This window comes from Protopterus annectens, chromosome 16.part0, assembly GCF_019279795.1.
Source record: "Protopterus annectens isolate FY-2018-M chromosome 16.part0, PAN1.0, whole genome shotgun sequence".
Taxonomy (NCBI): Eukaryota; Metazoa; Chordata; order Ceratodontiformes; family Protopteridae; genus Protopterus; species Protopterus annectens.
Window position 1 is genome coordinate 473,146,306 of NC_056750.1, and position 23,297 is coordinate 473,169,602.

The following is a 23,297-nucleotide window of genomic DNA, read 5'->3' on the forward strand; positions in this document are numbered from 1 at the left end:
ATTAAACTCTTACGGTTGTGATGAGAACTGTGTGTGTCTACAATGGCTGTAAAATTGGTATATATAAGGAGGGTGTGAGGGTCAAGACACCCACATAGAGGTGCAAGGGGGTGGGCTTGGCTATCTGCAAAAACAATTTTCATGCGCTTTCATACTTTTTCAAGTTACATTTCTTGAACTTCAAAATTCATTGTGTAACTTGTTGAAAAATGTGTTAACAGGACAGATGCGAAGCAAATTTAACGTGAGATGCAGTCCTTTGGGCAAAAATGCCAAAGATATGATTTTATGGTGAGACAGGCAAGAAAATTATCTTTAGATCAAAAGAAGGTACTGTTTGCAATGGGCATTAATCTTGCTGATGATTTTCCCTCTAATTTGCTTAATGTTAGACAATGTGTACCAAGTTCTAAGAATTTTCAAGTTGCTAGTATCTCTGACTCCAGCCTAAGACATTCTTTAATATATTGTGTATCAGAGGAGCTTACATTTTTTACAAGAAACTTTATGAAGCCATATAACAATCAAATTGAACTTTTTAAATTAGTGCAAAAATTATTTAAAATATTTTCATAAAGATGTTTAAATAAAGAAAACTGTAGTATAACACTGATGATATACAGGAAAGTACCCCTGTTTGCATGCTGTTTGGACTCACCAAGCTAGATGAGGTTTATATTACCAGTAGAATGAAAACAGATCTGTGAACAAGGAGTTTGAGTTTGGTCACATAACTTGGGAAGATAGTGGAGGAATGTGGATAGTACAAAGTAGCATCTTAGCAAGTCTCAGTACTTGTTGGCTGGGTAAACTATCTATTTAGGGCCATATTGACAAGATGAATTGTTAACATCCAGAGGATTGCTTAAAGATTGTTTTGATTTCACTGTTATTGGTGGGTCTTGATGCAGAGAAAGCATTCAACAGAATACACTGCAATTTTACGAGTAGGGAAATAGAAATATTTGCATTTCTTGATACAATTATAAGGTTAATTAGAAGGATATATGAGGGATCGGAGGCAGAAATTAAAGTAGGCTGGTTCATCTCTAATAAGTTGTCTTTGAACTGAGGAACCAGGCAAGGGTGTCCTCTTTCCCCTTCATTATTTGTGTTATATTTAGATCCACTGGTAAAGAAAATAACAGACTCAGAAATTCAATAATATAATTGGCATGGTGTTTAAGAAAAGATGGTATTATTTGCAGATGATATTTTTAGCTGATGGAACCAGAAAAGAACATCTCAGTGTTGTGGAATAGTCTGAGCAGTTCCATTTTTTAGGTTATAGAATTAATGAAGATAAAACAAAGGCTATAGCTATAAACTATGTATCCGTACATGAATTGGTCCAGCAATACCCATATTTATGAGAACATGATAAAATGAAGTATTTAGGAGTATGGATTAAAAAGGATTCTGTTATAGCAGCTAAGGATATGTGGGAAGAGACTAAAAAGATAATACAAAACCTGAGAAACTGGGAGGTCTTGCCTATGTATTGCAAGATACAAGGAGTAGATATGTTTGTAGTCCCTTCAGTTTTATACACAGGTCAGGCATATTTTATCAACCAGAGGGGAAGTTGTGATCAGTAATAAAGAAATGAAGGATTTTATTTGGGAGGGAACAGGGCAAGAGTTAAGCGGGATAAGTTGATCCTCTCAAATGAGCAAGGAGGTTTAGGATTAGCTGATTTGAAGGGATATTTCAGAACTGCACAGTTAAGGCTGTTGTACATAACACAAGCAGAAAGCTACATTTCAGAGTGGAAAGGGATGATGAAGGGGGGAGGGGTAATTCAAGAAATAAGGAAAAAATGGAATTTTGGATGCAGATCTTTAAGGAGAGTAACAGCTATACAGAATATTATATTCATAAAGTAGCTGAAAGTATACTAAGAACTAAGCCAACATGGGAATGGAGAAAGGAAATTCTGCTGATAGGGATGACTGCAATTATGGGTGCAGAGAATAGATAAGAGGGAGCGGGAATTTAGGGGAGGAAGCTGGCAAAGGAACTAAGGTACTGGGAACAAATCATTAGAGAAGGAAAGGTAATAGATTTGGAAGAGGCCAAAGCGACATTTGTATTGCAGACTAGTGATTGCCTTCCCTAGCAAGGACTGATATCAGAATATAGACAAAGAGAAAAGGGTAAGGCGAATTCTGAATGAAAGAGCCACACTGGTTGAGTTTTTAACTGAATATAGAACAGAAGCTGTTGTTAAAAAGGGATAATTAGTAGAACATATAAAATATTGAGCATTAACTATAGGAATTAGTCAACAGAGGTCAGAAAAGATTGGGAAGAGAGATTGGATATGCAGTTTACAAATAAACAAAGGGAGGACATGTTGTAGGGCTCCCAAATATGCATCAAAGTCTAGAAGATTTAGGACTTTTGTCTGGAAGCGTTTGCATAGGTACTTATACTCCAAGCAGTCTTTGAAAAATTTTTCCTCAGGTAAATGGCAAATGTTGGAGGTGTGATGCGGAAGAAAGAGGTAACTGAAAACATATAAACTGAAGTGTAAGGAGTTGGCACACTTTAAAAATTCCCTACAGAGTACTGTCTCAGGAATACTGGGTGAGCAGATGAGTGTAAGGACATTTTTTTTTTTTTTTAGCTGGGATACAGGATCTGAATTGCCTTAACACTTGAAAGGCCTTATACATTTAATTCTGGTGGCCACCAACAAACCAATTTACTAGGGAATGGAAATCACAATCTAAACCAATTGTACTTGAAGTTTTGAAATTTGTAACAGAGAAAAAATAGGAAATGGGATCTTCAGAAAAGGTTGTGAGTAAATTATATAGAAAAAATGGAAATTGTGGGAACAATACATGCAGAAAATGTTTTGGTGGAGGAATGTGGTTTAAGAGAAGTCAGGAACTGAATAATGTAATGTTACTTAGATTATACATCACATGTATTATATATCTTGTAATGTTTGTAAATGTGAACTTCTTAATATGGTTTGATTACTTTTATAGAAGTGTAAGTTTTTCTGTCACAAATGATAATTTAATAAAGGTGTTTTAAAAAGATTACTTTGGATTGGATCTTTTTAATATACATAATTGCATGATAAATCCATTGGCACAGATTGGCATGCCTTTATAGACTCTACAACATTACATTAATATGAAGAAGAGCACAGATATGTAACATTAATCTTTTAAAATGTATGCAGCACTTTAACTATTTCTGTGGATTACGGCTTTACATATACTTAGAGATGATAAAATGACAGAATTTGCCAGGTTATTTCTGTGAGTATTTTAGTTATAAGCTCCTTAATTCCCAATTTGTCTCTCTCATGCATAGCTATTAAGCCATCACAACATAGTTCGGTATCTGCTAAGTCGCTGACACTGAACCTGACAAATCGCTACAGTGTAGCAGCAAGTCTTCCATCCACATCTACACCAGCAGATTCAGCTTCCAGCCCCTCGGCATCACAACTCTGTGGGACATTACAGAGTAGTGAATCTTACTTGAACTTCGTTAACATGGACAAGAGAAGTGGATGCCCAAATCTAAATGGAGAAGAGCGTTTAAAAGAAAAAGACAGACTCAATAGAAGTGTTGAAGGTTCTGAATCCAAGGATAAGATCAAAGCTGATGGACCTGGTTTAAAGAAGAGAGACTGTATGAGTCACAGTCTAGAAAATGAAAGGTAAATGTTTAATACAGTTTACCTAAAAATCAGTGATTTGCTTTATTACAATCGGATATTAGATTTTTTTTATTTACTCTGTTTCATTTAAACAGTGCAAACATTCAGTCATTTAAATGTATTTATTTACATATTTACTTCTGATTGATTATGTATGTCTTGTTGATGGGGTTACCCCCCCCCCCCGGTAGAGAGACCATTTACAGAGGTGACCCACCATGACAGACAGAGAAACATTACCAGTAATTTTAGGTATGCATAGATTATCTACATACACATAAACAGTGAGCTGCGGCGGGTGATATACATACTTAGTACCTGGTACATTAGTTGTGGATTCATGACAGAATCTAACAGTGTTGACATGCATCAGCTACATCAAGTACAGTACAGAGATGTCTACAAATATTAACGCTTTTTAGCATATATTAAGATACTAAGATAAATAATTTTGCCTTAACATAGGTTTTCAGAGTGCCACAGTGGAGCAACAGTTAGCACTGCTGGCTTACGGTGCCACAGTGGAGCAGCAGTTAGCACTGCTGGCTTATGGTGCCACAATGGAGCAGCAGTTAGCACTGCTGGCTTACGGTGCCACAGTGGAGCAGCAGTTAGCACTGCTGGCTTACGGTGCCACAGTGGAGCAGCAGTTAGCACTGCTGGCTTACGGTGCCACAGTGGAGCAGCAGTTAGCACTGCTGGCTTACGGTGCCACAGTGGAGCAGCAGTTAGCACTGCTGGCTTACGGTGCCACAGTGGAGCAGCAGTTAGCACTGCTGGCTTACGGTGCCACAGTGAAGCAGCAGTTAGCACTGCTGGCTTACGGTGTCACAGTGGAGCAACAGTTAGCACTGCTGGCTTACGGTGCCATAGTGGAGCAGCAGTTAGCACTGCTGGCTTACGGTGCCACAGTGGAGCAGCAGTTAGCACTGCTGGCTTACGGTGCCACAGTGGAGCAGCAGTTAGCACTGCTGGCTTATGGTGCCACAGTGGAGCAGCAGTTAGCACTGCTGGCTTACGGTGCCACAGTGGAGCAGCAGTTAGCACTGCTGGCTTACGGTGCCACAGTGGAGCAGCAGTTAGCACTGCTGCCATATGGTGCTTGTTTGTCATACTTATAAATAAATAAACTCATAAATAAAGACATTGGGGACCTACAGACACTGGATCCTACCCAATTTGGCTTTGTCAAGGGCAGATCCTGCCTCTTGAACTTGGTCGACTTTTTCGAAACAGTCACTAAGGCCATTGATGAGGGTAAGGCAGTTCACACAGCCTACCTTGACCTAGCAAAAGCATTCGACACAATACCCCACTCGGGCATCATAGAAAAGCTCACCAGCTTAGATGTAAACCCATATGTCACAAGATGGGTTGCAAACTGGCTCAAGGACAGAACACAAGGGTTAGAGTTGCTGGTGCCATGTCAGACTCTAAGCCGGTCACGAGCGGTGTCCCACAGGGCTCAGTCCTGGGCCCCCTCTTGTTCGGCATTTATTTTTCTGAAGTGCAGGCAAACATGGGGGGATTGTGGCTGACAAAATTTGCAGATGACTGCAAACTGGGCACCATAACTGACACTCCATCAGACACAGACATCCTCCAGAAAGGTCTCATAGAAATGGATAACTGGTGCCAGAGCCATGGCCTTAAGCTAAATGCCAAAAAATGTGTAGTCATACCCTTTGGGAAAAACAAGGTAACCCCTAATTACCACATAGGTGGTAATCCATTAAACACGGAAGAAGTTATCAGGGACCTGGGGACCCAAGTTGACAGTAACCTCTCTTTTGACACTCACATTGCCAAAGTGGTTAGGAAGACCTTCTACATTGCCCACCTGATCATGAAGGGATTCACATCCAGATCAGGAGAGGTCATTGTACCCCTGTACTCTTCACTTATCAGACCAATGATTGAGTACAACGCCCCATTCGGAATGTACCTTACCCGACACCTGCAGCAGTTGGAAAGACCCCAAAAGTTCCTCACCAAAAGGATAAAGGGGCTCAAACATACGTCAAGATGCCCGACTGAAGAAACTCCAGCTCTATTCAGTCGCATACCGTCTGCTCAGAGGTGATCTGTGCCTGACATACAAGGCCATGTCCAACCCGGAATTAATGGACATGCTCCACCTCAAAAAATCCAAAATCCAAATCCACCAGAGCCACGAGAGCAAGAGACTTAAACCTCAACACGGATATAAATAGGACGTGCTGGAGGGACAGATTCATCACCCAGAGACTCCCTACACTATGGAACAGAATCCCAGTCCATGTGAGGCAGAGCCCCTCACTGACTCTGTTCAAGAGAAATCTTGACGAGTGGATGGGAGATCGTAGGTTTACCCCGGGAATCATCTCTGTATCACTGCTGGACAGAGGAACAGCAAACTAATGGGTATAGTATTCTCATCCTAAGGGGTGGTGAAAGCCACACACACTCTGGCTAGGCTTATAAATGCCCTAGGGCAGATAGCCTAGTATGAACCTATGAACCTATGAACATTGCTGCATCACACTCCTTCACTCTCCATTTCAGTTCTTAGCTGATGTGCCTTCCTGTGCAGTATCTTCATGTACTTCCTATATATTTGCATGGGTTCTGACTGTGCTTCAGTTTTCTCTTGCATCTCAAAGACATGCTGTCGGTGAATTAGAAATTTTTCAAATTGTCTAGGGCTGTGCATGGCATGTTTGAGGGTGTGTGTGTCCTGTGATGTTCTGCTGATTTTTCCAGCATCATTTTGCCAGCCTGGATGGCCTTTGAGTGCAGGGTAGTCTCCAAGTTCCCTTCACCCTAAAAAAGGATTAAACTGGTGATTGAAAGTGTGTGTGTGATATGCGCGCACACACACACAGACAATCATCATAGTCTTCTAAGTATACAGTCCTACATATATTATAGTGTTATTTTTCCTAAAGTGGCTGGTATTTACTTTACAGATGCAAGTAATATCCCATACGTTAGAAGAGGATGCTGTGAGCAGTCCTGTTTTTGCTTTGTAGTAGAAGATAGAAGAATAAAAGGTAGATGTTCAAGTGGATCATTATTGTAGTCATAGCATTAGGAACAGTCTGCTTCTGACACATGGCCTGTCATAATTAAGCACCCTTCCCACATTATTGAGGTCATATTACTGTTCATCAGATGTTTTCACATCCTGGCATATAGATGGTATTCACCTGCGCTATCTTTAGTTTTCTTGCCACATTGATAATTGCATCAAGAGAGGGGTGTGTTGTCTGCCATTGGTCCAGGACTTGGACAAAAGGAGTTGTAGCAGATAAGTGTCCTATTAGGGAGCCTTTTTCTCTCCACATATCTCTAATTATTGTTTTGTTTGGTTTTCATGTTTATGCTTTAACAGACATCTGGGGAATGAGCACCATGCACAGAGGTATATGGTATGCCTGTCTTAGAAAAAACTAACAGGTGTGCCTACAGGCATCAGATTTTTCACAAAGATTAGCACCATCACTGTGCTTACTGCCTAGTCCTAAAACATAGTGCTCAAATTTCTCAGATTTGTCAAGGCTTTCATTTGAAAAGAAAACAGGACACCCATTAGGTGTACCTGACAAAAACAGATTTTTGTGTTGCCCTTAGGTTAATCAGCCATATCTGTGGAGCTGCAGCTACAGTGTAGTATGAATGTTCCTTTAAAAAAAAAAACACACAGGAGAAGTGATTCCCAAAGTTGGAGTCCCTTAACCTTGACAGTTCACCTGAAGCTTCCAAGTTCAATGGCATCAGCTTTAAAAAGACACTTGTGTATCCCACATCCCTGAAGCCTGTTACAGATAACTCCTCTAGTGAATATCTTCAGAGTCTGGCCTGCCTTCAGCCCCTAGTAATTACCACCAGCTCAAAACACAGACTCAGCAGCCTAGCTAAGATGTCAGCCTGGCACTCACGGTGGGATACCTCTTAATTATGAAAGAAGAGGATGGCAGATTCCCCATGTGTTTTTTGCTGAAGAGAAGATCCTTATTCACAAGAAATTGAAAAAAATGGATGTCTTCCCTTGGGTTCCTAAAATCCCTGGTGGCCATCTACCCTTTCAAGACCCAGACCCCTGAGGCTCAACCCATGGCAAGTCTAAAACAGTTGCTTCTTATTGGGTCTTTTGTCATTAGCCCCAGTGAGCATCTCTGCAAAGGTTGGCCTATATTACTTCAGGACTACTTTCATTTTTTGAGCAGCCTTCAGCTTGATCAGGAACAGCCCTCTGTATCTGAAGTCCCTCCAACCAAAAGGAAGAGGAAAATCTCCATTGTAAGTGACTCTTGACTCCTGTAACTTTCGGAAGGCAGAAGACATGGACTACAATTCACAGATGTCCTCCCCCTTACCAAGGAGATGACTTGTCGTTCAATGATGCTGTTGTTGTCATGAGGGAACATTTCTACTGATAATCTCATGAGGCAGCTGCCTCCCAGAATAGATACTTTGACTTTCCCAGAATAAGACCATAAGTTATTCCTCAAGTCCAAGAAGCCATCTTGGGAGTCTTTGAAGCTACTTGCATAGAGAAAAATTCCCAAGGCCTAGTTGCTTTTATAGGGTGCAGGACCCTCATAGGATTTTGTACAAAACTGTCACAAGCAGACATAGAGACAGTGTCACTGGAGTCTGCTAAAGGAAAATGATTGGCTGCTACCCAAAGTACTTTTCTCAGTGACAGAGAAAGCAAATTGAAGCACAGTGCTTGACAGATTTGGGGAAGATGTGCATACTTCAGCTATCCCAACCTTTATTGCTTTGAATTAATTGACCCACATTTTGAAATACCATAAACATGTCCTCAAATTACTATAGGAAGGTTGGGGAGGAAGAAACCCTAAGGGCATCTATCCTCAACCAGGTCCAGTCTGCTTTACTGATGGGAAACTGCAGTAAAATGTAAGTATGATGCTGTGGATGGGCTACTCCTATGGGGTGAGTCGTCAAGATACATTCTTTGTTGAGGACTCAGTCCATGTCTGAGGATGTGAAGGACAACTCCTTAATGCCTCCTTACATAAGAAGTTGCCCTATGGATCCCCTTTCTACAACATTTTCAAAATATTAGAGGACAAAAGGAATAACTTGATGAAGTATGTTTTACCAGTTCATTGTAAAATGCAACAGAACCCTTTTAGCAAGGCTCTTTCTCCCAGAAATAGGGCAGAGGTAAACAGCTGAAGGGTAAGAAAATGTCAGCAAAAAGATAGAGGTGAAGCCCATACTTCTCAACTGTCCAGATTTTCACAGAATGCCCAGATTTTTACATCATATTTTGATCTGCTCCTAATAAAATTTGTGCTTTTGTGGCAAATCACAGAGGACTTAAGTCCCTAAATAATGACACACATTTGAGTTTCGACTTTATATCCTTCATAAAATGTATGCTAACATAAAACCTGTTATTCTAGCAACTTTCTAAGTTTATAAAAGCAATATTTAAAATATGTACCTATTTGTTGGCCTTTGTCCCCCCATTATGCTTTGTCCAGATCTCTTTTGTTAAGAGGATTTTGAGGTATGGTGAAGCCTTCTGGGTGCCCCAGCAGGCAACAGCTGTTTCTCTAGAAGCCTTTCCTCCCTTCTTCCCGACTCTCAAAACCCCATCCCTATACCTGCTCTATCCCTCCCTTATATTATGTCATGACTAGAAGCTGATTGGCTTTCTGCTACCAGCATTGATCAGATGTGACAACAGACTTGTGGGTTCTTCAGATTGCCTTCAGAGGTTACATATTTCATTTTCCTCCAAGGCCATGCAAAAGAGGTCTGTTGCCAGTTCCAAAAGACTAAAAACACATTGCTGGCTCACTCATATCAGATATGTTAAAGTGAAGTACAGAGCCTCCCCTGTCTGGGCAGGAGGCGGAAGAGTTCTAATCAAGATTGTTCCTCACACCCAGAAGTGATAGGTCTGGGAGATCTATGTTAGACTTGTGAAGACTAACTCATTTCTGAAAATTCCAAAGTTCAAGATGTTAGCTGTGAAGGTCTACTAACATTTCTTGGCCCGCAGGCTCTCCCTGAAACACTAACTCAAAAATGCCTTTTTCATACCTCCATTTTCAAAGGGGGTACAGGTAGTGTCTGAGGTTTCTGATGAGGAGTCATCACTTCTTATTTGCTTACATGCTCTCTGGTTCAACTACCACACCCAAAATATTTACAAAATGTTTGGTCTCAAAGTTATCACACAGCAGGATCAAGGGTATCCTTGTTTACATATACTAGTTCAATTACCTGATATAGGTGCAGACTCAGATGGAGATGCAGAGATCACTAAAGAATGTGTTGGGTTTTCTCAACAAGCTAGGCTTCTCCCTCATTAAACAAAAGTTCAACTTATTCCTAGACAGAAATGTTGTTGGGTGTTCTAATGGTCATCGTTGCAAACAAAGCTTACCCTATAACAAAAGAAACTGGGTCCCCTTTTTTCAGGACATGACAGAAAAGTCAGTCATAATGGCAATACATTTCCTGACCATACAAAACTCAATGCCACCATTTGGATATTTCCTTGGCAGGATTACATTTCAGGAAATTACAATAGTTTCTAAAATATACTTGAGAACAGAGCATCAGTTCCTGGATGTCACCATGCTGTTTTTACCCAGTGTAAGGAGGGAGCTGAAATGGTGAATGTAGCAATTATTAAAAGTGGGGGGGGGCAAACCCTTCAGACAGCTTATAATTAATTAGTCTCACACAATGAGTGCATTGGACATAACTGGCATCCAGATATCGGTCATTCAATTCTTCAGGGGCATTCTTTGTCTTAGTCCTCCCAGGAGAAACATGGCTCATGCCTGGGAGTTGAATTTTGAATAGAAACAGTTAACTTAGCACCTTTTGAACCACCTGCTATAATACACTTAAAATTTATGACCTGGAAAACTGCATTCTTTATTGTCATTACCTGAGATGGGAGTTTTGGAACTCCAGGCTCTGGTATGCAAAGAACTATATCTGATGTTTCACAGAGATAGGGTGACTGTCTGCATTAACCCCTCTTTCATTCCAAACATTATTGCAGAAAACCAGCCCCCAGATTTTCTCAGGACCTCAGAAAAGAGAATGGATTTATTTTGCAGGCCTTATAGGAGAAGCTGTTTTATCTATAAAAAAATAATAGTCGTCAATACTTTCTCAGTGATCCCTGAGCCAGAGGCCTTGGCTAAATCAAGATAGGTGGTATGTACTGCTTTGCCCTCAACCAGGGCTTTGGTGACATTCTCAAAGAAGTCCACCAGGTTTAAGAAGCAAGATCTACCTTTGACGAAACCAAACTGGGTCGGGTCAAGAGTTTGAAGGTTGCCTGTGTCCTTGTTGATAAAAGTCCATGATGATTCTTCCCATAGCCTTTAAGATAAGGACGGTTAGATGGTTTACTATCGAAATGTCGATCACCCATCGTCAAATGTACATACTGTCGACTCCTTTATGCGAAAGCCGTAATGCCGATTCCTCAAAATAGCAGAAAAACACCGAACATCGACATTTCCGACCTCTCCACACCACAAAACAAGTGCTACCATGGGTCAAAAGGGGGGCGAGATTTTGCATTTCAGAATATCGGTGTTCAACATTATCAACAGTCACAGTTCGGAGTTCATGTTAGTGGTGTCGGCAAGGGGTGATCGACATTTTGATAGTAAACCTGGTTAGACATATGAGTCAATAGTTTCCTGGGTTAGTTGAGTAACCCCCTTTGTGCAAGGGGTTACTGTTGCTGGTTTCCTCTCTGCCAGAACAAAGCCAGTGCTCAGGCTATGGTTAGAGAGTGACAAATGGTTCCACTAGGTCTTGTTTTAGATTGTTTATAAAGCAGCCTGGAATGTTTCTGGTCCCATAGAGGCTGTGTTTTTGGTGCTGGAGTGTGCTTGTATGACCTGTTCTATGTTGATACTCTGGTGTCAGGAATGCTTTCGGGTATGGCTTATGGGGATAGGGGGATGAAGTTATTATCAAATCTCTCAGCTAGCAGGTTGGCGATTTCCTCAGGTTCAGTGTGAGTGGTACGATCCACTCTGGTACACAGTTGGGTATTCCCTTTTAGGTTTTGATGTAGCTAAAGAATGCCTTATGGTTGTCTTTAGCTGGGGATGCTAATTTAGTCCCATAACTAGGCTTAGAGGAGTTTACAAGATATGTGATTTGCTAGTTCAAGCTGTGGAGGGTAATCTTCTTCTGCTGAGTAAATTCCCTGTTGTTCTTAGACATCAGTTTTTTCCTTTTGTTTTATTACTTATTTAAACTTACAGTCCACCAGGGTGGCTTGTTTTTTCAGGAGGACCTGGTTTTAGTCCTGTCAGGTACAGCTGTGTCAATACATTTGTTTAAGTGGCTATATAGGGCATTTGTGTACTCTTCTACATAGGAGTCATTGTTGGCTGTATTAGCAGGGGCTTTGAAACTTTTTATATTATCTAATTAATTAATAATATTTCTTACATTTCTTTTCTTTCTCTTGTTATATATAAGCAGTTATTTTACTGTCTGCTACATGGGTTGCTAATCTATAATCGCTGGTTTTGGTATCATTTATTAACCAAGTATTTATAGTAACCTTGTATTTAGTCTCATATTTGCCCCTGAAATTGTTCATCTTATTGTGTAGTTTGTTTTTTTTCCTGCTAATGCTTTTTTAACTGCAACATTGGCCTTTAGTCCTACTGGAATAGTCCGCAATCTTAGTTTATTTTCAAAGGGTGTATAATCTGATGACATACAAATATTTCTTTGAAAGTAAGATAAATCATTATATTTGTAAATAATATTACCTGCAGTAATCTGTTATGCAAGATTATTATATGCACTGTATTTAATTTTATAGCAAATTTATTGATTCTTACTTTTTAAAGGTTCCAGCAATCCATTCCAAAGTTGAATCCACCACCACCTGTGAATAGGAAAAGGTCCACCAGAATGTTATCACCGAGTTTTAAGGAGATGGAATCCAGGTCTGTGGAGCATATGGTTAACATTAGCCTGTTTAATCACAACAGCACTAGCTTTACCAACATTACTTCCTGTACCTTGTCTGTGTCTGAATTTGAATCTGGCACTGAAAGTCCTGAAGAGAAAAAGTCTTCCTTTCCTGCTTGTGAGAGCATAGAACTTTATTCTGCAGAGAAATCTGCTTTTACTGCATCTAGTGAAGATACATCTGAACTAAATGCAACCTTCTACTCAGTAGGTGGCAGCTTTGATAATTTAACTGTAGCTTCAACTACTAAAGAAGCTGGGAATGGTGACTCTGACCATATCCCGCCTGCCACTGAATGCACTCTGCCATTTTCTTCTGTAGCCAATGAAACATGCCTACACATCAGCTTTTCTGAGGATGAGTTGCTGGACAATGAGTCTGAAGATTCTAGAACATCCAAGCAGAAACATTTTAGCCTGACTAATCAAGACAAAAATGAAAAATAAACAAAATAATAACAATTATGTTTTCTTGGACAATTGTATGAATGAACAAGTTTGTCAGGCAGTTTATATCAGTTATATATCTCATTCACTCAGCATTTAACAAACTATAATTTTAGATTTGTTGAAAAGCTAGTTACATTTCTGTAAGTAACTTAATTTGTTTAAATATCAAGTTAATCTCACATTTTATTAGTGAGGCGAATGTAAGTTATGACACTGTGAAATATGGACTCGGCAGGCATTCCATTCTTAGACATACAAGTCCTGTGTGACACAGAAAGATAAGAAACAACATTTAAAGACAAACTGATAAGTTTCTTTGATATTAATCATCTCTTTGATGCAGCAAACACGACTAAAGTGAAAGCGCTGCTCTTGGGACAGACTAAAACAATTTCTTTTTTTTTTTTTATGCATTATAGTCTGTGTCAAAACTGAAGTTATTTCAGTAGTGGGTAAGATTTAGGTAGTAAAATGAAATTACTGTCTTAAATGCTTTGTGAAATGACTAATCTTAAATGTGACTGTTTTCTACAGCATACAACATGGTGTGTCACTTCCAGTGTTTACAGGTCTATCTGTGGACACATCGAGTCTCTGTGACCTTGAGTGAGAGAGAGTACTGTTGTATCAATACTATGACCAGTTTCATAACTAATGCATTAGTGAAGTAAATGTCCCTGAATTGTTCATCCATGAGTGGTTAACACCAGGACAGAAGCTGATTTTAAGGATATATCACCTCAAAGAAAGGTCATTATAGATGAGGCCAGGTACTTTTAGATGGCCTGAACTAATACTATGCCAGGTTGTATAGCTCCGAGGCAAGTAAAACTAGAGTAGGTGTTGTTACTGCTCTCTAACTTGGAGCACTTCAAAATGATGTGAAACCACTAAGTGAACTGCTTATGCTGTTGTAGACAATGGGACTTCTGATTCTCAGGATGGCTCATAATATGCATGACAAAGTCCCCTGTTTATACATGTATCAGGTGCTGTGAACATTACCAGTCCTCCCTCAGCTGTTTGTGCTGCAAAATTAAAAACAGCTGTTTTCATGTCACTGGGGAAAAAATCCATCAGACTGAGCATATAATGCAAGCATTAGTGAAAGAATGCAATATGTGAGCCAAAAATAACATAACATAAAAATAATCAGTTTTGTTTTAGGGATTTTTTACAGATGATATTGAATAACAGTTTATATAACACATATAGTTTTAAAGAGAATGTCTAACTAAAAGTGGGTGGCATTACAATGCAGTTATATAAAAAAAATCTATATTTGGACAATAACAGAACACACAGCAGTCTGTCAAGGTATTGCAAACTACCATCTTAGAAAAGTGTCTGCCAAGGAAAGCAGGACAATATGCAGGCTTGAAGAGCTAATGCTATAAAAGAAGGATGACATGTGCCCCATTTACAGTTAATTTTGAGAGTTTTCTGAATGCTATATATGGTTATTGGTATGTAATGTTGAATAGCAGGAAGCAATGGAGGTCCATGACTGGATACAGAAACTGAGTTTAGCAAGTAGAGCAGGTGGAAAACATTAACAGGTTGGTGGATACTTGTATCCTTAAATGGAGTAATGGGTTGGTTGAACTACAAAGGAAGAATAAACAAGGTGATGAGATGTACTCTGAAAAGAGCGTGGCTTTTTTCTTAAGGTTAAGAATTAGAGAAGTGGTAGAAATAAGGAGAAGAAAATGGGGCTGTGGGTAATGTTATGGAGAAGAAAATGGGGCTGTGGGTAATGTTAAGGAGAAGAAAATGAGGCTGTGGGTAATGTTATGGAGAAGCGGCGTTCAAAAGGGAATTAACTGTTGCAATGGGAACACTAGTACGCAAATGTCAACATTCCTGTAGGCCTTGGCACATTATAGGCTTTACTGCCCATCACTGAGCGATTCCGATGAACTGAGACAATCATTAGCTTCGTCAATGGAGCAACCAAAACAATATGTATGGATTATATTTATTAGATTTGTTTTATTTTATTACTTCAGACTGGTGACTGTTACTAACCTTAAGAATCATGATTTCTATTCCCTGCAGCTAAATTAGTTTTTGTTTACTGAAGGAAAATGTTTTCTAGACTGCTTAACAAAAGGGGCACTCTGAAGTTTGCATTGCTCTCAGTGGAGAACCTTAAAATCATGTATACTCGCTCAAACAAAATTTATTTCACAGATAGTCTATAAAATGCAGCTCATCTTTAACTAAGATGGCATACAATTAAAATGACCAACTGTTAGGAAAGAATGCAAGTTTGTAGTAACTTGTCATAAAATGGGTGTTATCCAGCTTGCATTGTATATCAACTGAGGTCCAAATTATACTCCTGTCTGGCTGTATAATTCAGAGGGTTAGGTTATAAGCTAGATAATGAACTTCACTCTTTAGGCCTAGGTTTGATTCCCTCAGCCTCCACTTAGATACTTTGCTACTGTGAAGTCTTTTTGTATGACTGGTGCTTCAGGGTCACTTCTATAAGAGGAACTGGCGACTAGAGTGTTTACTCAGCTTAAATAGGCAAAAATAAATAATGATTTCATGGTGAGATCCAGTACAGTGCAAGATACAACAGATAGCTTTGACCTAAAATTTAGTAGTTCATACATAATGCTCATGCTGAATAAGTATTTGCATTTCAGTATACTTTGATCCTTTCACGACCCAACTTAATATTTTGCCTTGAATGTAAAATCAGTGTTTGAGATAATTTTTTTTGTAATACAACCAATGTACATTGAACATGAAATATGGCCTCATTCTATTTTCAGATTTTAGTTTATGGGAAATACCTTTTGTATGACTATTTTAATGTATATTAATTTTTAAAGCATTCTATGTACATTGTACTATTTAGATTGTTACATAAAATTGGTCACTTTCAAATTTACCTAATGTACTTGCTTTGAGGATTGTATGGTTTTGCTGTATAAATATAGAATGAATTGTTAATGAATTTGAAAAGAAATTGTTTTTCATAGTCATACAAGTTTTGTGTTTCACTGTAACTGATAAATGTGCTCAAAATGTACAAGTTTCACTAATTTTCACTGATGGGGTAAACTATCAATGTGTCTGCATTTCTTTGTCTTGTATAAGTTTCAGGGTTATTCACTGTTAGAAAAAATTGTCAACACGTCTGTTTTTCTTTTCATCTCTATTTGTGTATCCTACATGTCTGTACAAACTGAAATCTATTAAGTTTTGTTCATTGTAACTGGTACATATATTCAGAAAATGTACAATATTCAGTTATTCACTGGTGAACAAACTTATCAACATGTTTGTTTTTCTTGTCTTTTGTCTTAATGAACTTTGAATTATTATACAATATAATATCACAAATGAAAATCTTTTGCAGATTTTATTTAATTGCAACTGATATATATATATATGTTTAGCAAATGTACGAGTTTCACAGTTTTTTTTTCACTGCTAGAAGAAAGTATTTTCAGGTCTTTTCACCCTTTTTGTCTTCATGTACCCTTATTTCTGTACAGTATACAATCACAAGCTAAAATCTGTCACAGACCACAACTGTGTAATGTGTAATTCTTTTGCATGAGGTTTGGCAGAGCAGTATTTTCAGGCACTGCCATATTGTTTGCATATAACCTAATCCTACTACAGTGTGTCTAACTATGGATTGTATTGTAAATGAGAGCATGGGATACAAATGTCATTAATATTGTGCTCTACAGGTTGTCCATGTGGTGCAGAAAATCAGGGCTACTTTTCATGCACGTAAGGGGCTGTCTTAAGCCTTGTGCATTCAATGTCATCGGGGAAAAGGGAGCCAGTAAATGAAGATGTGCGTGAATATATTGGGTATGGGCTGTGTTAATATGGTAAAAAGAGGGGATATGCAGCTTTAAAAAAAAATCCATCAGATTAGTTTTATATCACACCAACAGTCAAAGGGAAGGCAGTAAGATATCCCATGGATGGTAGGACCTAACAACCCCCTTCCCCTTAAATTTTCTGTATTTAATAATTATGTGAGGAAAGCCTGTGCTGAAAATACAGTACAATAGTTTGCTTATTTTGTGGTTTAAAGTTTGACTTCCATTTGAAATGTTTTCTTAGAAGAACACTATATTTTGTGAAGATTCTTTTATTGACAGAGCCATATATTCTGACATTTGCCACTGGAATTGTACAGTTTGTTGTACTGTAAATAAGCAAAATCAGTCTCCTAGAACAGGACTTACAACTCTTAATTTTAGAATATAACAGCATCTGTTTTCTAACTTTTACACACCACTTATACATTCTGTTTTTATACTACGGACAAACTTACACACCACGTATATATTCTGTTTTTATACTACGAACAAACCTTTAAGGCATTTTTAAAATATTGTGCTTTATCCTTCTCCAACTCAGAGTGAAAGACAAAATGCTAAAATTGGATTCTTGTTTTGCATTCATGTTAGATGTTATCAGTGTTTTATACAGTGTATGCATATCCTGCATAGGCAGTTGATAGTGAACTTGACTCTGGCCTGTTTTTTTTTTCTTCCTGAATTCTTTGTGGAAAATAACTTTCAACTCTCATCTAACATTTAAAACTGATACAGGTTTTAGTAGGAAAAATAATCAGAAAGATTATTTTAGCAGTTATTTATAGGGTTTTAAATGGCAAAAACTGCAGCTTTAAATGCTCAGTTTCTCAAATTTAGTTACATATAGCACTTTGTCAGACATGTTGGTTAGGTAAAGTGAAGGCTGCCTGCCTTACGTTTGATAAAGTCACCAATATCAAAGCTAGTTTGATTACCCTCTCACTCTAATATTCACAGTGAGATGTAATTAGACTGATTTTCAATTTTAAAGTGTGCGTGTGTTTGTGTAACAAGCATTGACTGTGGTTGATCTTTATGTACAGAAAACTGAAACATAGAATCCTTGAACTGTGGGTGTATGTAACATGTCTTCCTTTGTTTAGTAGATTAATGTAGCTGTAAATCAGTAACATGTACAAGAACAATAAAAACATTTTAACAAGTTGTGCTCACTGTGAGCCATGCAAGATGCTTGATCAAGATAAAATCTTTACTGTGTTTTAATTCAAAATAACCAGCGGTTCTGTAATTAGTAACATTCCTTTTGCAAAACTTGGTTAGGAAATCATGGCAAAAGAGTTCTGTAATTAGAATTTACCCAAAATCTAGGCATTCTGCTAGGACTGTAATATTTTGAATTATTATTTTTGCACTTGAATTTTGACTAATATGGGCTAAAACTGTTTTATAACTATATGAAATACAGTACGATAAAACACTAAACAAGAAGAGAAAATAGTGGATCTAATCTTAAGATGAGATATTGACGTCTGCTAGAGTCAGATATTTTATAACTCCAACATGCAGTAGTCTACAAGTATTGTCCAATAATTTATTCAAAAACTCTTTTACCATCACAGGGTTAACGGTAAGTAAAGATAAATCTGCAGCGCCAGACCTTGTCTCTGGATGCATTTATCTGAGCTGGCCTCATACTAGGATGCTGTAAAACAGACACGTCCCATTCTCTACAGTGCTCCTTCAGGTAGTGTAGTGCAAGGGACCCATAGTAACAGGCAACTGTGGATGATCCTATCACTGCTCTTTAGGCCACTGTGGTCCAGTAAAGTAAACCATCTCAAACAACCATCTTGACCTCCTGCAGTCCCCAGTATGGAAGTTCTTTCCCCACACCCCCAGTCTCTAAATATACTACCAAGGTAGCAGCAACTCAGAAGAAAGTGAACAAATACATTTCCCTTTCTTCTGAGTTGGTGTAATCTAAGGGGTGGTGTACGCATGTATGCGAGTGTGTATCCATCTATATATATATATATATATATATATATATATATATATATATATTAGCCTATTAGCCTAACGAGCCTGGTCTGCAAGGCCATGGAACGTATCATCATGGAACTTATAAGCAAAGACATCGGTAATCTCCAAACTCTGGACCCCACCCAGTTCAGGTTTGTAAAAGGCAGCTCATGTCTCCTAAACCTGATTGACTTCTTTGAAGCAGTCACCAAAGCCGTAGATGAGGGTAAGGTGGTCCACACAGCCTATCTAGATCTCGCCAAGGCTTTTGACACCATCTCCCACTCTGAAATTATAGATAAACTCACTAAACAAGGTATAAATCCCTATGTCACAAGATGGGTTGCCAATTGGCTCACTGACAGAACCCACACTGTGAAGGTAGCAGACTCCAAATCCGACTTCAGACCAGTGACAAGTGGAGTACCACAGGGTTCAGTCCTGGGTCCTCTACTGTTTGGTATCTAATTTTCTGATATACAGGCTAACACAGAAGGTCTTTGGGTAACGAAATTCACAGATGACTGCAAACTAGGAGCCATAATTGAAACTCCTAACAATGTGGATATCCTACAAAAGGGCCTTACTGAGACAGATGCCTGGTGTCAAAGCCATGGTCTCTAGCTCAATGTCAAAAAGTGCATTGTCATCCCCTTTGGTAAAAAACTCTGTACCCATGAGTTACCACATAGGTGGTAGTCTACTTAATACCAAAAGTGTGATAAGAGACCTTGGGACACAGGTGGACAGTAGTCTCTCCTTTGATGATCACATCGCCACAGTAGTCAGGAAATCCTTCTATGTGGGAAACCTCATCACAAAAGGTTGCTCATCCAGGAAAAAAAGAGGTCATTGTTCCTCTCTGTTTGTCACTCATTAGACCCATTATAGAGTACAACACCCCTTTTGGTATGTACCTCACAAGATATCTACAACTGGAAAGGCCACAGAAATACCTCACAAAGCGGATTACCGGCCTCAAACAGATACCCTATGCAGACCGTCTCAAAAACTCCAGCTTTACTCCGTTGCACATCACCTACTCAGAGGCGATCTCTGCCTAATATACAAAGCTATGTCAAACTCAGAGCTGTTGGACATGCTCCACTTAAAGAAATCCCAATCCTAAACCTTGTCACCACAATAAACAGAACAAGCTGGAGGGATAGATTCCTGTCCAAGAGACTTCCCATACTCTGGAACAAACTACCTATCTATATCAAACAAAGCTCCTCATTAGCACTCTTCACGAACAATTTCGATGATTGGATGGGAAATAGGAAATTCACCCAGAGGATCACCTCTGTGGCTCTGCTCAACAGGGGCACAGGAAAATAATTTTCTTGAGTGGCGAAAGCCAGGGTACCTTTTTGGCTGGGCTTGTATATGCCCTAGGGCTAATAGCCTAGTACCTACCTATGAACTTATATATATATATATATATATATATATATATATATATATATATATATATATATATATACACACACACACACACACACACACACACACACACATAGAGGGAGAGACACTGGGTGGTATCAGCAGCACCTCCATATTAGTTACAGTGGCACAGACCTCCTGTAAAAACACTAGAGCTAATAATTTATTTGATAAATGAGTAGTCAGAAGTTTGGCAGTGGGAACTATGGTAGGGAGATTTGGCATTCATATCCTTTGTTTGAGAAATTAAAATGAGCCCATAAAACTCCCCATTATATATGTACATATTATTAAGAATATAAATGCTTGTATAAAACTTAAAAAGGTGTACAAAAATATTTTTCAGTATCCAAAATATGCACTCTATGGAAAAATATACCAAGAAGGAAAGAAATGGCTGATATCCTATTTGTGATACTTCAGTGATTGGCTCTCTTATGTATGAAAACTGTGACAATGTGAGGTATTGCCATCTGTGCCAGGGAGAATAGGGCAGTGCATGTGTAACAAATGCCAGCATGGTTGGCTGGAGTTTTCTGGTTGGTTTTATGTGGTTTGACTGCTTGTGTTAAAAATGTATCAACAGTATTGTTATAACTGATTAAATGTGTATGTTTAAACAAGGAATTCTGGAAGGGAAGCGTCAAAGTTTTTGTAATTATTCGTTAGCTTTCAGATACTGCAACAGATCTTGGCAAAGCTCTGAGTGTGTATTGTACCAGAGTCAGGTGATCAATTGTGATGTCATTCTACAACCAGCACTGAGAGGATGAAATTCACACAGCAGCTTCTTTTGTTTTGTTTTCTTTGGAATCTGATGTAAAGATCTGACAGTTATCACAGTTCAGTTAGAAGCTCATCAACTTACCCTGTAAAAGTAAGCATCTCAGCATCTAACCTTGCTTTGCTGTATTAAGTTAGCTAGGGAACAGTTATTCTTTAAGACAGTCAGGAAATACAATGACATTAATTATTGCTTTTTCTGCATTTGTTTGATTATGTCAAACTGTGTTATTTTTATTTCTCCTGTGATTGAAACTCTGGTGTTTATTTTACTTAGATATTTAGTATTATTATGTTTTCTGTTTTATTTATTATTAAATATTGTATACCTTTCATTGTGGCTGGTCTTTTAGAAAATACTTTTAACATCTTGAGAGTACTTGTGTTTATTTTAGTGATGCCATGGCCACTCTGAAAAGCCTTCCTGCTTTGTTTACATTCTACCATTAATTTTAGTATTGATTTTACTCTGGTATAATTGGATACCCTTGTAAGAACCTTAGAGTGGTTGACTGGTGGCTGTGTGGTTACCTTATAGTCCTGGCAGAAGGGGTACAGCTAGTAAATTGTGCTTCATGCAGAGAGCTGCATCTGAAAAATACTATGCAAGTCCATTCCTGTATTTAGTGACCATCTCTCACTGGTGTCAGTGGTGAGGATTGAGGCTCACAAAACTAACTTAGTAAGAATATTAAGGCATCCCATGGAATAAAGTCAACATCTGATGAGGAGGACAACTATAAATCCTCTCTTATTTGCATTGGAAAACTAAGAAATACCACTCAATGTTGGTCAGAATTTATTCAAGATGGCACCACCTACAAGATTAATAAATTCAGTGCCAACTTCCACATCATCACTAAAGATCGTGTACTAAAGGTGCTCTCAAGGACTACAAATAATTAGTAAATTGTACCAAGTAGCCCCTGGTAGAGCCACTCCTCAAATTATTTAATCTGAGTTAAGCCATGGGCTTAATCCCTTAAGTTGACATGCACAGTGGTATGCTAGCAAGCATTAATCTCAGTACATACAAAAACCTTAAAACAAAATTAAAAAGAAAACAGTTTTTTTTGGAGGGGGTAAGCTCCACTATACACCATACCCACTGATAATTATTTATTCTAACTCTGAGATCACACAATTGTCAGGGAAAGGGCAAGTTCCCCCAACCCTGAGAATCATCTTATCTGCTACTTTTGTCAGCAGGTGTCGACCATTTGTTTATTTGACCAAATTGTATTGACTAAACACATCAGCAAATGTGATGTTTGACACAATTAGTGCCTTTCATACACACACACACACACATATATATATATATATATATATATATATATATATATATATATATATATATATATATATATACACACACACACACACACACATACACATAATTAAGTAAGTGCAGTTCTAAATGGTATGCACGCATTTGGTCGGCCAGTAGATGGCCGATCGGAAAATGTTCAAATGCATGTCTGTTGCTGTTGTTTGTCTTTTGGCTTTTCCCGGTTAGGGGTCGCCACAGTGGAACTCTGGTCCACTAATGATTGGCAGTAGATTTTCACAAACGCCGAGGTGCCAGCTCAACGTTCAACCTTCAACGAAGGCACGCCCATTTATGCATGTCTTTCAAACACCCACCCAACCGAGGGGAGGACATGCAGACTCCACACAGAAGGCACTCCCCGCATGTCTGTGAGTTTGCATAAATGTGAACACAAAGTAAGTGAAATGCAAAATGTCCCCTGCTTTGTGACCCATGGTAGTGCTTGTTTAGGTGGTAGAGCAGTTGGAATTGTCGAATTTGGTGTTTTGTTAGACATTCCTACTGTTTGCCACAGGGAGATTCGATGTTGCAGGTCAGTGTTGTGCCTGATCGATGGAAGGTTGTTAGATGAAATGCATGCATTCCGTTATAAACATATACCTCTGCCTTGAATGACCTAGACACAGAATTATAAACACAGAATTCCATACAACTGTATGCACAGAGTTCAACAGAAAGTATTCTAAGTGCAACAAATTTACCAAATATTCTAAATACAAAATTCTGCCAAATCAAATTCTTAATGCTAAATTCTATAAGTAAGTGT

At 38.6% G+C, this 23,297-nt stretch overlaps 1 protein-coding gene across 1 annotated transcript in view; it reads left to right on the plus strand.

Moving 5' to 3' along the window:
* LOC122790910 (carboxyl-terminal PDZ ligand of neuronal nitric oxide synthase protein-like) overlaps positions 1 to 18,155 on the plus strand; it is a gene marked incomplete in the record, with an annotated part of 1,500,930 nt that extends 1,482,775 nt beyond the window's left edge. The window contains 2 exon segments of the mRNA XM_044058594.1: positions 3,334 to 3,685; positions 12,556 to 18,155. Of these exon segments, the coding sequence (XP_043914529.1) occupies positions 3,334 to 3,685; positions 12,556 to 13,126 (923 nt within the window).
* Positions 18,156 to 23,297: the final 5,142 nt, after the last annotated feature.